The sequence below is a fragment of the Phocoena sinus genome, chromosome 2 (genome assembly GCF_008692025.1).
Source record: "Phocoena sinus isolate mPhoSin1 chromosome 2, mPhoSin1.pri, whole genome shotgun sequence".
In the NCBI taxonomy this organism is placed as follows: Eukaryota; Metazoa; Chordata; class Mammalia; order Artiodactyla; family Phocoenidae; genus Phocoena; species Phocoena sinus.
In genome coordinates this window covers 141,132,974-141,147,930 of record NC_045764.1, presented here as the reverse complement: position 1 = coordinate 141,147,930, position 14,957 = coordinate 141,132,974, and the positions used below count along the sequence as shown (strand labels likewise).

The 14,957-nt window shown below is 39.1% G+C and overlaps 1 protein-coding gene across 1 annotated transcript in view; it reads right to left on the bottom strand.

The window, feature by feature from the left end:
- Nucleotides 1-531: 531 nt before the first annotated feature.
- PPP1R36 (protein phosphatase 1 regulatory subunit 36) overlaps nucleotides 532-14,957 on the bottom strand; it is a 30,685-nt gene continuing 16,259 nt past the window's right edge. Inside the window, 5 exon segments of the mRNA XM_032621747.1 lie at nucleotides 532-715; nucleotides 1,303-1,494; nucleotides 1,577-1,755; nucleotides 2,077-2,119; nucleotides 13,071-13,205. Of these exon segments, the coding sequence (XP_032477638.1) occupies nucleotides 532-715; nucleotides 1,303-1,494; nucleotides 1,577-1,755; nucleotides 2,077-2,119; nucleotides 13,071-13,205 (733 nt within the window).

The window sequence follows — 14,957 nt, the reverse complement described above, 5'->3', positions numbered from 1 at the left end:
CTCAGTGGCCATGGCTCACGGGCCCAGCCACCCCGTGACATGTGGGATCCTCCCGGACCGGGGCACTAACCCGTGTCCCCTGCATCGGCAGGCAGACTCTCAACCACTGTGCCACCAGGGAAGCCCCAGAAAGAGATTTAATGTTAAAAATATTTAATTTGCCTTTTTATGAAATTTTGTTTTCAAATGTACCAATAACACTTTCTCATGAAACAAAAAGGAACTTAGAAATGAATAAACAGAATGTTTCTTCACTAGTCCACTAGAACACTGACTAAATGTCCTAATACATTACTCTAAATGGTCATGTAAAAGCCAAGGAAGTAAATAAATAACAAAGCAAACTATTAAATATAGGAAAGGAGCTTTTCAAAAGCTTTCTAGAATTCTTTAGTCTATTGTTGAACTTTTAACAAAATAATTTGAACAAATTTTAAAGTTTAATAATAAACACTAGTCCTGTATAAAGTGATTAAGTCAAAGTAGTTTACTTCAAATACAGGAATTAATTACAGAAGTGGAATGTACAGATTATTTAGGGAATGTTGTTTGAGAGGACAGCGTTCTCATGACTAAGTCCAGTGTATCCTGAATCCTCATGTTATTTCTTTCTATCATGGAAGACTGTCTCCCAGACTTCATGCTTTCCTCTGTATCGAGGGGGATAAGGGTATGGGGGTTGAACTGACATCGCGGCTTCCCCCAGGATGCCAAACTCTGTGGAAAGAATTATTGGTGTAGCTGAATATTTGCTGAGGCCAAAGACTAAGGTATTGGGTTGGCCAAAAAGTTTGTCTGGGTTTTTCTGTAACATCTTATGGAAAAACCCAAACAAAGTTTTTGGCCAACCCAGTATATGGCTGACTTGTGCATGTGTATAAAGCTAAGACTGATACACACACACACACACACACACACACACACACACATCTATTTCTTAAATATGGGTTCAAAAACTCGACCCATAGCAAGATTTTGTACTGTTCCTTCCCTTACTTTCCAAAGATGACTCTTCTAATATTGAAAACCTCAGTCTTATAAAGTCTGCTACTCACTTCACCAAATTAGAACTATTTGAAGTCTAGCATAACTTTGTAGTTTTTTCTAGTCTAGATGGGTATACCAAGAGCTGATCTGGAAAGAAAACATGTTGAGAGGAGCAGGGGATGGTAGGAAGATGATGCTTCCAGCTTTGTTCAGCTTTCTGGCAGAGGCACCATGTCTGAGCCCTTGCCCCTCCTGGATCCCACCTAGGAAGCAACACTCAGCCTTCTCTCCTTCCTCTCTCCTTGGGCCACTTACGTTGGCATGTGCACAGAGTCCAGATTTTCCTTGTGCTCTTGCATCCGGACTGGGAATTTCATGCCTACTTGACGGTACTTTTTCTCAGAGATATTCTGAGCTTTTTCTCTGAGAGAGGGCAGCAGGGTAGACATGACTGGAGAGCGCATGTTAATGGCTTTTTTCATCGCTGGGCGCTTTGCCATCATTCTCCTGGGGGTGGGGGTGACATTTAGGTCACATCATCTTGTTTTCTAGAAATGTCCTTGAGCTTAGGAGAGTCAAAAGGTCATACCTGAATTGTACAAAAGTCATGCGTTTCTTTTCCCCTCCTGACTCTTCATCCTCGCGCTTCCTTCGAGGAATGTTGAACATGTCGGTACGAAAGAGCCTCCCTATTTCTTCCTCAATCTCTGTGAAGTGTTGACGTCGGAAGACAATCCAGGCTACATACGTACAGAAAGTATAAAAGGACTACGACAGAAACAGATGAGAATCGGAACCCACAGTTACGACATGAAAAGCTCCCACCTGTCTCTAGAACACTACTAAGTGGACACAAACCCAGGTGCCCTGCTTTCTCCACATGCCTGAAGGGCTGCGGAAAATTATACATGTACTCACCTTTGCAGAAGGAAAATCAGACCAAAGATTTAAGGAGTGGCACACAGCTTATTAGTATCCTTTGTAGAAAGGATATTCATGAAAAACAGGTGCCTGACAAATGTCTATCGCTTGTTGCTATACTTCATGTTTCATATCAAAGAGCAGAGCCCCTAAACGTAAGTGACTCACCTCAAAGAATTTCCAGTCTTTTTGTGTATATGATATTTTCCCCCTGAAATATAACAAATCACAACTATAGGTTGGAAAGGGAAGTTCAGTATTTCAGTGATCTAGGCAACCCCTTATCTTCAAAAGGCCTTTTGCAGATCATTACCTGTGGTCCCATACCTATTTAGTCACATAAATGCTATCAAAAGGCACTGATAGGGCTTCCCTGGTGGCGCAGTGGTTGAGAGTCCGCCTGCCGATGCAGGGGACACGGGTTCGTGCCCCGGTCTGGGAAGATCCCACATGCCGCAGAGCGGCTGGGCCCATGAGCCATGGCCACTGAGCCTGCGCGTCCAGAGCCTGTGCTCTGCAACGGGAGAGGCCACAACAGTGAGAGGCCCGCGTACCGGGGGAAAAAAAAAAAAGGGGCATTGATAATGAGTGCCAATGTCTTTTTCTTCAACTTCTTAGGTTACCCAGATCAAAACCTCTAGTGTTTGGTCAAAAGTTAATCAACATATCCTGTGATAAACCATAATGGAGAAGAACATGAAAAAGAATGTATATATATGTATAACTGAATCAATTTGCTATACAGCAGAAATTAACACAACATTGTAAATCAACTATTAAAAAAACTAAAAAAACCCCACTAAAGTGGGGTTCATAAAAAAGCTAATCAATATAAATTCAGGATAAACAAGCCAGCCCTCGCTGTCTTCTTCCAAATGTTTCTAGTAATGTAAGTGTTAGGGACGTGAGGAGAGTGGAAAGGTGGTGAAGAGGTAACACAAGGTGTTAGTAGGTATGGAAGTAAAGAACTAGAGGCTAAGTCTAAAATAAAGGAAAAGAAAAAAAATCTTCAACAATGGTTATGGCTATTGGGTACAGAAAGAATCAGAAACAAAACAGACACAGGTCTATCTGTGCCATACAATCAACTGGCTGGGAAGAAGAGTGCGCTCTTCCTTCTGAATGAAGTATGTAGACCGAGCCTTGTCTCTTAAAGGTAGGCAAACACCCAAGAGTCCTTGCAACACAAATTCAGTGTTAAGGGTACTGGCACGGGCACACTTAATAAACTTGGCCTCCCTCTCCATTCAGAACACAGGCCATTCTAATTCTGATTGCCAGCCTTGGGAAAGCAGGCATGGCCAGGGGAGGACTTGAGAGTTGAATGACGGGGCTATGCACCTGCAGTCACTTGATCCGTCTTGGGGGCCAAGGCCAGACCCAGGGCACACCAAGGTTGATCCTGGGTCTGCTTCTGCTTTTGCTTTGGGTTTCCTTGGAGTAACTGACTCCTAGGATTGGCCCTGGTATCAGGTTCTCCAGAACTGTCCCGACTCCCATGGTCTGGGGAAGTTGACCCAAACTCCTCAGGACCTCCAGCTTTTTCACAGAGACTTCATGGTCTGTATGGGCCCAAACTAGCCCTCCATTTGGAGGAACCACTGAAGAGGTGGTTCAGCTTTTACTGGGGTGGGTCCCCCCCTCTGGCTGATGGTTCAGCTTTTACTGGGGTGGGTCCCTCCCCTCTGGCTGATGCTTCATTTCCTCACGTGCAAGTCTTCAACAAAGAATTAAGGCAACAGGAATTACAGTGAACATTTACTAAATATGGACTGTGTGCCAAATACTATGCTAAGCCCTTTACATTTATGATCACATTTAATTCTCATAAGATTGCATGGTTATTCCCACTTTACAGGTGGGGAGACTGATGTTGAGACTGAAGTCCAAAGACATATATTTAATTAGGGACAGAGTCTGAACTAAAAATCAGGCCTGTCAGGTCTCCACATTTGTCCTTGTAACTCAGAATGCTAGGAAAATAAGCTTTTTCTTTAAAATATTTTAGAGATGAACCCATTAAACAACAGAGCCCAGCAGAAACTTTTTAGGACAAGCCTCCTTCTGTGTCACCTAAAGCCTTTACCCAACAAGAGTGCTTCTGTGGATTCCCGCCCTTCCACTGCCTCTGCCAGCTGAAACCAGAGACCATGCACACCTGTCAAGTGGAAACCAACCAAACTCTGGTTTTGGAATACTGAGTTGGCCTGTGTCCTTGAGAGAAGGTTTAGAGCAGTATTTATGCTGGCACAACCCAAACCAGCACCATCTCAGCAAGGTTTTGAAATGACAGAGTGATTGACCAGGAAACACACACTTTCTCTCCTTTTCTTTCATTTTTCTTTTTTCAAACATTAGAAGAGAAGGTACCATGAACCTCCTCTCCTTTCCCTCAAGTTGTCACAAAACTGGGACTTCTTTCTCTCTTAAAGTCCAGAGCAAACTGATATAGCTCACAGTTCAGAAATTAAGAACAGAATGTAGTGGGTTTCTTCTGACCATTCTTTTTTTTTTTAAATTTCTTTTGACCATTCTGATTTAGCTCTGCATGTAAAACTGAAATGAGTTCAGGAAATGGAGACAGAGAATGAGTACATTTGGGAATGAGCACATTTAAATCTTCCAGTTCATCTCTTGCTGGTGAATCCTGAGTCATTTTCCTTTTTTAAAAAATTATTTTTATATTTTAATTTTATACATATAAAATAACTATATATTCTATAATTTTAATAAGTACATAATAATTATAAATTGGTTACAAATTTAGAAATGTACTGAGTATAAATAACAAACTTAGGCCCTCCAAATCCTCTACAAATTGAAACAGAGTTGATAACAGCACAATCCAATAGAAATATAATGCAAGCCACAAATGTAACTTAAAACTTTCTAGGAGCCACAGTAAAAAGAAACAGGTGATATTAATTTTAATAATATATTGTACCCCAACCCCCCCAATATTATCATTTCAATATGTAATCAATATTTTAAACTATTAATGAGATATTTTATTCATTTTTAAACTTTTTGTATAGCGTGTATTTTACACTTACAGCACATTTCAACGTGGACCAGCCACTTCCAAGTGCTCAGTAGCCACACGTGGCAACTGGCTGCCGTGCTGGTCAACAAAGACGCTGTACATTTACCCCTCAAGGCGGAATCCAAAGGAAAGAGGGGAAAGCCAAACTGTTGGTAAACCCAGAGATTCAGTGGCCTGTTATGTGCTTTCTTATTCCTTCTTGCTATATTAGACTCTTAACTCTAAACTAAAATGAGGAGAGCTTATATTTTTAGTCATTCCTGAAGGGGTGCAAAGCCTAGGGCCAGACCCATGGGGTTCTGGGCTGGAGAAAGAAAAAAACTGTGCTCCCACTTGCCCCCTGCTGCCTTAGGTGAGGTCAGGTTTAAATGATGGTCAAGGCCTGCTCTGTACAAGGGAAGAGAAATTTCAAAGGAATGTGTTTGGGGGAGGGAAAAGAGGCCTTGGTGCAAGTGACTGGAGGTGGCAGGGGGAGGGCTTAAAGATGATTTAAACACCTGAGCTTCAAAGAAACGCCTTTCTCCCCATCCTCATCCCCACAGCCAGCCTCTTTGGTCACCGGTCAGGTGACAGCTGCACTGACCGCAGAGGAGGAGGGTATACCTCCTAGGTAGAGGTGAGGTTGGAGCCAGAATTGGCCATAACCAAAGATCAGATATAATTCTATGGCTTGTGCCATGAGGAGATTTTCTTATCTACCATGGAAAACACAGAGAGCTTTTACTGAACATGTTCATCAAAATTTTGCCAAAACTTTTGTAATATCAGGATTTCACAGATGCATTTAGAATAGAAAGGCATGTCCTCCTACTTCTCAAGAAACATGAAAGCACTAAATTAACAGTCCCCAAAGTGCTGGTTCTACTGAAATCGTTAATTTATCTCCAGGGATAAGGTGTTCTAGTCCAATATTAAGTATGCATACATTAGAGAGAAAAATCAGAAAATACACATGAAAATGTTCTCATGCGAATATCAGCTTGTTCACATTGGGAAGAAGTTAAATAATGATATGTTAAAATCAGGTAATCACTCACAACCGGCAAAAACATTGTCCTTATCTTCTCCTAGATAAAAACAACCAAAAGAGCAATGTAAATTTCATTCAAGGACACAATCAACACCTACCGCCAATTAACAACTTTTACTGGTAAGGACATGCTATAATCTGTTTTCCTCAATATCCTTTGTTCAGCAATTTGACCTGTATAAAATTTGTTATGTGAATGGTGGCTGGTGAGCTCCAAACTGATTCTTCTCCAAACTGTTATCCAACAAGCAGGAGGAAAGTAGGTGACATTGCCTACAATGGCAAAAAGACCAACATCTCCTGGAAATGAGCTAGTACTAAACTGAGGCAATCACTTGCAAACATGAGTTCCTTTAAAAGTTTGTATAAAAAATATATTGTAATAAAAAGGTACTGTTAAAAGTACAACTTAAGTGGAGGTTCTATATCTAGGAAACTAAAAGATATGATAAAATCTCTAATTATGGGGCTTCCCTGGTGGCACAGTGGTTGAGAATCCGCCTACCAATGCAGGGGACATGGGTTTGAGCCCTGGTCCGGGAAGATCCCACATGCCGTGAAGCAACTAAGCCCGTGCACCACAACTACTGAGCCTGAGCTCTAGAGTCCATGAGCCACAACTACTGAGCCTGCGTGCTGCAACTACTGAAGCCCGCGTGCCTAGATCCCGTGCTCCGCAACGAGAAGCCACAGCAATGAGAAGCCCTGTGCACCACAACGAAGAGTAGCCCCCGCTCGCCACAACTAGAGAAAGCCCGCGCTCAGCAATGAAGACCCAACACGGCCAAAAATAAATAAATTTATTTTTTAAAAATCTCTAATTATGATACATTTACAGTTTGTTTATCATCCCCAAATTAGTTTGCAATGCCTATGTTCTTTTAAAAATTGAACAATATGGGCAATAAATTTTTAAAGTTTTTTTAGAGTAGGTGTTTTTTTAACCTTGTTATGGACTGAATGGTTGTGTCTCCCCCTACCACCCTAATGCATATGTTGAAGCCCTTAAACCCCCCAATGTGGTGGTGCTTAGAGGCAGGGCCTTTGGGAGATAATTGGGTTTAGATGAGGTCATGAAGGTGGGGTCCCATAATGGGATTTTTGTCCTTTTAAGAAGAGGAAGTGAGACTAGGGTTCTCTCTCTCCACCATGGGGGACACAGTAAGAAGGCAGCTATCTGCAAGCCAGGAAGAGGACCCTCACCAGAACCTGACAATGCTGGCATCCTGGCCTCAGACTTCCAATTTCTATCATTTAAGCCATCCAATCTGTGACAATTTGTTATGGTAGCCTGAGCTGACTGATACAAAACTTAAATTCTAGTTTTCTTAATTAGAAGTGACGCTTTAAAGAGAGAAGAAACTAATGTTGAGAAAAGGTGATTTTTACAAGTGATTAAATAGGAAAATGTATAAAGCTATTATTTTACTATAATACCTTTCTTAAAAGTTCTGTCAAGAAGAGAAAACACCACTTCTTCCTAAATAAGGGAGTCTGTGGCAAGCTGAATCTCTACCAACAGCTCTAGGGACCCGGAAAGGCCTTCTGTATTTGGGCCACAGGAATGTTTTTTGATGCTTAACTCTCAATCCCCAATTTTAAATCTCTCTCTATTCCTTCTACTACTACACCTCACAAGAAAGTTCTGACCAGGCCAAAGGGAAGCCCTCAAGCCAGTCACCCACCCGAGGAGTCCCATGTCTGGCAGGAATGAGCCTGCTTTAGTGTCCCCGCTGCCCTCAGACATTGGCTGGAGACAGTCCATGGGAAGAGTGGCCTCAGCACAAACCTGGTGGTGGATTCAGAGTGCAGCAGCAGGGGCCGCTGGTCAATTACACCCTGCACTGTAGCAGATCTGAGTGGCACGTTTTCATGGCCGCTGCACTGGAAGACAGCACTAAACCTGTCAACTCCATAAAAGAACTGAACATAGCAGTGAAAACTCTCAAGAGCAGAAATGATGTAGTAGAATAAAGAATGAATGTTGCTGGAGATGTATTAAGAGGGCATTCCCAAATCATGGTAAACCACACAAAGTGAATCACAGAGATGGTAGACATGGGAAGCAGTCTGAGTATAGCTACCACTGTGGACAAGACGGGTGCAATAGAAGAGAAATGGCCAACAATGCCAAAATATAACCAAAAACCAAAGACAATGAGCTTGAACTGAAAATACATTGATATAAACATTAATAAACATCACGTCCCTATTTGAGAGAAATCTCACATGCATTTTTGTTTTTAAACTTTATAGACCAATGTATGTCCTTATAAATAGCCAAGAAGAGTGGAGAGAACATATGCTTGCCCCTTAGACCCTGGAGAAGCCTGGAGAGAACCTATTCCAACTAAACAATGAAGTTATTAAACCAATACAGTCTCTGTTCCACCTGATGTTTCTCTTTGTAGGTGGAAAGAAAAGGTTTCAAGACTCAGAAAACCTGAAAAAAGAAAAAATTTAACCACATGGAATTGTTATAAAGTTCACTACATGAAAGGGTAGAAATCCACTCTCACATGAAGGACATTAAAATGCGGATAGAGTAAACTGTTTAGTAAAGGTTAATGGTAATGATAAAAAATAAAGTAAAATAAATTGGAAAAACCAGGTGAGAACAGCAAAGTATAATATAGAATTTCATTAAGTGTTTTAGATTCTCAAACTATAACAAAGCAGTGAGGACAAATCATACAACCTTAAGAGAAAACAGGAAAACAGTAAATATTATAGTCTAGGTCTCAAAAGATCCAACAACTTGTTTGATAATGCAAGGCACTTTTTTTTTTTGGCTGTGTTGGGTCTTTGTTGCTGCGCATGGGCTTTCTCTAGTTTCAGCGAGTGGGGGCTACTCTTTGTTGCGGTGTCCGGGCTTCTCATTGCGGTGGCTTCTCTTGTTGCAGAGCACGGGCTCTAGGCGCACGGGCTTCAGTAGTTGTGGCATGTGGGCTCAGTAGTTCTGGCTCGTGGGCTCTAGAGTGCAGGCTCAATAGTTGTGCTGCACGGGCTTAGCTGCTGCATGGCATGTGGGATCTTCCTGGACCAGGGATCGAACCCGTATCCCCTGTATTGGCAGGTGGATTCTTAACCACTGTGCCACCAGGGAAGTCCTCCATAACGCAAGGCACTTTTAAAATCGCCCATAGTCCCTTTACTCTAACAAATTATCTGTTTTTCCATTTATTTTCTTGTCCATAGTAACATCTATTCTTGAACAGGACTTTCAAAATTTAAACATATACATCATATTTAAATATGCATTCTCTTTGACCCAGGAATTCTACTGTAAAAAATTTATCTTTAGGACAAACTAGACAAGTACATCAAATATAGGTATAAGAAAGCTCATTGCAGTGTTATTCCTAATATTTAGAAAGGAAATATTCCAACTGCTCATCAATAAGTTAAATATATTTGGAATACCAGGAAGCCATTAAAGGTGATGTTGTAGAGTTATATTTACTACCAAATTCCACAGATTAATAGCAATAACAGTAATAACAACAAAAAAGGAATAATAATAGCTAACTTTACTGAATACATAGTATGTGCCAAGGATGGGTCTAAGTGTTTTATATGTATTATATCACTTAATTTTCACAACTGGTCTATTAAGTAAGTATGTTATTGGGTATATTTTACAGGTGTAATGTTATAGAATAATAAATTCTATTTATTTATGTAGAACTGTGTGTCTGGGTGTGCATATAGAGATGTTTGAAAGGATAATAAATGAAATGTTGACAACAGATTTACCCTTTCCTTTTTATGTATTGATTAATTATTGTACACGACTATGCATTAATTTTATAAAAAGAAAGAACAAAACTATTTTTGAACATATAGGGAAACAAGGAGTTATTTTCTCGACATGATAAATAATTCATCACTTAAACTAAGGGTCAAACAATAAGTAAATAGCATGTGCTAGCTTATTCTCTTTTATAACAGAAAAAAAATAAGGCTGACTTCAGTCACTTCTTTAATGGTATTAGATACAGGAAATGTTACTACTATAGCTAATTAAAAATTTTAAATATGACTCTAGGAAAAAATGAAATTAAAAACTACCTTTTACAGATGATATGATTATATACCTAGAAAATCCTAGGAGATAAATTAAAATTGTACATAGGCAGGAAATGTGTTTAACATATGTGTCATAGGTTATGACATAAACTGATAAAACCAAATGCATTCTTATATATTTTTGTCATCAAAAATATATTACCAAACATGCATCAACAGGGAAATAATCAGTTAATGATAATAAGTCCGTAATGTCCATGGTTTAAGAACTATTCCATTTTTTAAAAAGAATATGGTAGAGCTATGTGTACTAATCTTCAAAAATATCCAAGATTTATAAGTGAAAAAAACACATTTCAGAATGACAACGTAGCATTATCCGATGTATTTAACAACAATGTAAGTGCATACGTATAATTGGATAGAAAACCAAGAGGACATACATTGAGCCAGAAGTAACAGTACTTACTTCTGGGGAGAGATTGATATTGAAGGATGGTGGAGGAAGTAGGAGACTTTAACTTTTAACTCTACAGTACTAACTAACTATAAACTATATACATAACTATTTAAATTTTTTACCCTTAGGATATGTTCATGAAGTACTTATACAATTAAAAACAAATAAATAAACCAAAACTTCACATTGGTATTTAAAACATTGATTACGTGAATACATAAGTGCTAATCTAATTTAGGACCACAGAAATTTCTTTAACAATTACTATGTAAAACTTTAATGGACAAAATAAAGAACAATATGAATAAATGGAGAATACAACTTACAGCTCTTTGAGAGGATTCAAGATAGCAAAGATGACACTATTTCCTAAGCTAAAGTATAGGTCTTAATACAATAAACAATAAAAGGTTCTTGGTAGATATTGCTTAGAACTTGATTAATAGTGAAATTGATCTCAAATAGGCAAGATCACCAAATACAAGGTTTCTGGAGGTAATAGGAGTGAGTACTTGTTTTCAGCTAAATCACCTCCTTTCCAGCCCTGCACTCCCTGAGGTCCACTGCTCCTCGCCTTTCCTGCTTTGGGTGCCCAATCTCTGTCTATACCTCTATTACACCAGTCACTAGTCTCCTTACCTGATGACTCCTCCAATAGACTGTATGCTCCTTGAAAGGAGAGACCATTTTCCTTGTACCCTGGCACTTAGCACCACAATTACCACAGAGCAATAATGTTTGTTGAATAAAGCAAAGCAAAATACAAGCTGTATAGTTCTGATGTTAAAAAGAGAAAAACTAATCAAAAAAATTCAATAGGAATTCCCTAAAATGGGTTAAAATATTAGAAAAATTCAACATCTAATAAACAAAAAATGTTACAGTGGAAAAAATCACTAATAAATATTACAGGAAAGTTGGCTATTAGTAAAGAAAAAATATCTTAGATTCATAGCTCATCTGATCAGATATAGCAAATTTCAAATGGATCAAAGCTTTTTTTTTTTTAATCCTATTTTTAAAAACTAAGAAAGAAAGGCGAGGAGTTTAGCCTGGAAATGAACAGAAGGAACCCAGGAATGCAAGAACTTGTATGACTATTGAATAGCATCAGAAACAAGGTGGAAATGTTCAAATAAATAAAAACTTAAAACATTTTCATAATGTGTAAAAACGTAAATATCAAAATGAAAGCAACAAACTAGAAAAAACAAGTAACCAATCCTTGCTATATGAAATATAAATTATACAAATTCCCAGTTTCCACTTGATAGATGGTTAAAACTAGAGGAGGAACAGGCAATAAATTATTTTACACAAAAAAAGAACACAAACTCTATAGTCATGAAAAATATTCAGTCAAATAAAATATCCTTAAGATTTTTATATACCTTTAAGCTATCAAAAATATTAAACTAATAAAAACAAGTATGCTTATTGTTTATGGTGATAAAGAATGTTTTAACCTTTTTAAAGGACAATCTGGCAATATGTAACAAGAGCTATAAAATTGTTCATGCCTTCCAGATAAGTACATTCTGGGTAATAAGCCGTAAGTAAACAGCCCAAATGAACAAAGTTATTTATATAAAGATATTCAATGCAAAAACATTAGAAAGCAGAAAAACTGAAACCACACAGATGTACACAAGAGGAATGGTTAAGCAAACTGGTATATTATACAACAGAATGACTACAGTTGTTATTCAAAGTGGTAGGTGAGATTATATAAGCAGAATAATAGAAGGTACACAGAAAAAATGTGGAACACAAAAAAGTATGTACAATACAAATATTTGTATTTTGAAAATGTGGGGGAATGTGGAGAGAGAGAAATCATGTATTGGGTTCTTTTCCAATAAAGTTTTTAAAAAATGTAAAAGGTCTGGCCATGACCATGGCATGGATCTTGAGCCTGTTGTGAAACTACTACTTAAGAGAAGGAGATTTTGGGTTAAGGATTGGAGTTTTCTCTCCTGTGACCCCGAATTTTCCTGTGATAAGACACTTTAAAATTTTAATTACGGTAGTGTATGAACTGTTATCCTAAGGTAAAAATTGCCTTCCCACAAACAGGGTCATCTTACAACTCCCACCTTACGCACTTATACCCACAACTGTTGCTGCAAAACAAGCAGCAGGAGGGGAGGGGACACACCCAATACCCGCTTCAACCCTGGCCCATCACTCAGCCTCCTGCCCAAGGCAGCCAAGTGGCCCTTGTTAGACAGCAAGAAGCCTTCCTGGCAGAAAGCAAGATTTCATTGAACTGATATAACCTGAGAGAAATTTAAACCCAAATAGTAGAAGGTTGTTAAAACATCTGCCACACCTGAAACTAACACGATATTGTAAACCAACTTTAACTTGAAAAAAGAAAAAACAATATCAGCCAAGATTCTGGGATTCTTCCTATCCTCATTTGGCTCTCTCAAACAAGACGTCACATGTGTTTGGGACAGAGTCTCAGCTGAGCCCAGTGATTCTGTACAACAAAAAAGGAACCTTTCTCAGGGGCACCAAAAGTCAAAGCTGAGGGTTGTAAGGATGTGGATCTACACACAAGTGAAGATCTAACAAAATCCTAAGTGGGGACTTACTTTCCGCAGCACATGTGATGCTTATCAGGCATTCCCAAGCCCAGGACGAGGACACAGTACTTCTGTGCCAAGTATTTCTGTGCTGCTTCTAACTTACTGATAACCAATTCCATCTCTTTTTTCTCTACAAGGCCCCTGAAAAGAAAAACAATAATCTGGATTAATGTTGGCAAATGTCTATATTAATTAGTAAAAAGTCAGAAGTATAAACTATTTTGAAAGAAACCTGAGTCAACACACCTCACTTATCATTTCATTTATTTTATTTGAGCTGTGGCAGAGAAAGTTCCTCAAAGCCCTTTGATATTTATCATTGTAATCAGCATCTCAAGTTTATGCTGAATATTCACTTTTTAAATAGATTCTTTATAAATTGTATATGTATTCTCAATTTTATACACAGGAAGTCCTAATTTATATAGAACAGCTCAACTAACAAATTCCCTATACTAGTTTCTGTGGCAGTTAGCAGCCAATTTTCCTGCTGTTTTGCTAAAACAGCCATGGAGACTCTTTCCCACCTTAGCTTCCCCTGGGTTTCTGATGTTATTACTAAGTTCGGGGGCTCAATGTTTGAACTACTCAATGTTTGCCCACCTTCAATTCTGTGTTTGCTAAGGAGGCATCTGTGGAATACCACTCTGGGAACTTTGGCATCAATTACAATCACCTTGCTTCCCTGTGAAAACACAGCCCCAGTTCCAATTGAATTGCAAATGTACTTTCTAAAAGGCAACCTGTTTTTAAGTTACAGCATGTCTGAAGCCTAATTTTAGACATTTTTGCTGTACAGTACAGTAGGAAACGTTGCCGACAATACATTCCAATGATTGCTATTGAAAAATGAAGTGTCACTAACTTTGTCTCTGCCTTTTTATTTTCAGAAAGATAAAAGCCAAACGAAATGCACTCTAAACAAGAAAGACAACCTGCCCCTTCTGATGTTAATCACTAGACTGACTGCATGAGGATAAGCCGTGGGGAAAGGTGGTGGGTTTAAGGATAATATGGATGTTTCAAAGCACAAAACATTATCACTGTGGTGAGAAGGCCTGTGAGTAATTGGAATAAAATGAGTTTCTGGAATAGATAAGGTGGGTTCCAACTTTAAATGCCCAAATATCATATAAACCCAACATACACACCCACGAGCACCCCGGTGACCATCACTGTGCCTGCCTCCCTGTTGCCTTCCCTCATCCTCACCCCTGCTTTGCCAGACCCGCCTATAGTTAATCTCTTCTTTTGCTGTTGACAACAAAGCAAACCAAACAACAACGAAGAAATGCTTTGAAACGTTTCCGCCAATGGTTCTCAAGTTTTAATATATGTAAGAATTGCCTGGGGTATTTGCTAAAAGTGCAAATTCCCAAGGGCAACCCCTCTTCCAGATTTTGGTTCAGTAGGTCTGGGTAGAGCCTGGCATTTAAAATAAACCCAGGGGGCTTCCCTGGTGGCGCAGTGGTTGAGAGTCTGCCTGCCGATGCAGGGGACACAGGTTCGTGCCCTGGTCCGGGAAGATCCCACGTGCCACGGAGCGGCTGAGCCTGCGAGCCATGGCCGCTGAGCCTACGCATCTGGAGCCAGTGCTCCGCAACGGGAGAGGCCACAACAGTGAGAGGCCCGTGTACCACAAAGAAGAAAAAATAAATAAATAATAAACCCAGGTATAACCCTTTGGAAAAATTTTTAGTAATAATTTCAAGTGCCATACAATTGGTCATAAACTTTGATCCAATAATCTCTCCTGGAAATTTATTCTTTGTAAAAGATCATCCAAAGTTAGGGGAGAAATCTAATGCATGAAGATATTCAATGCAATTATTATTTATCTATTTGACTATCAGAAAAACTGGAGACTCCCAAAATATATAAAATAGAGGGATA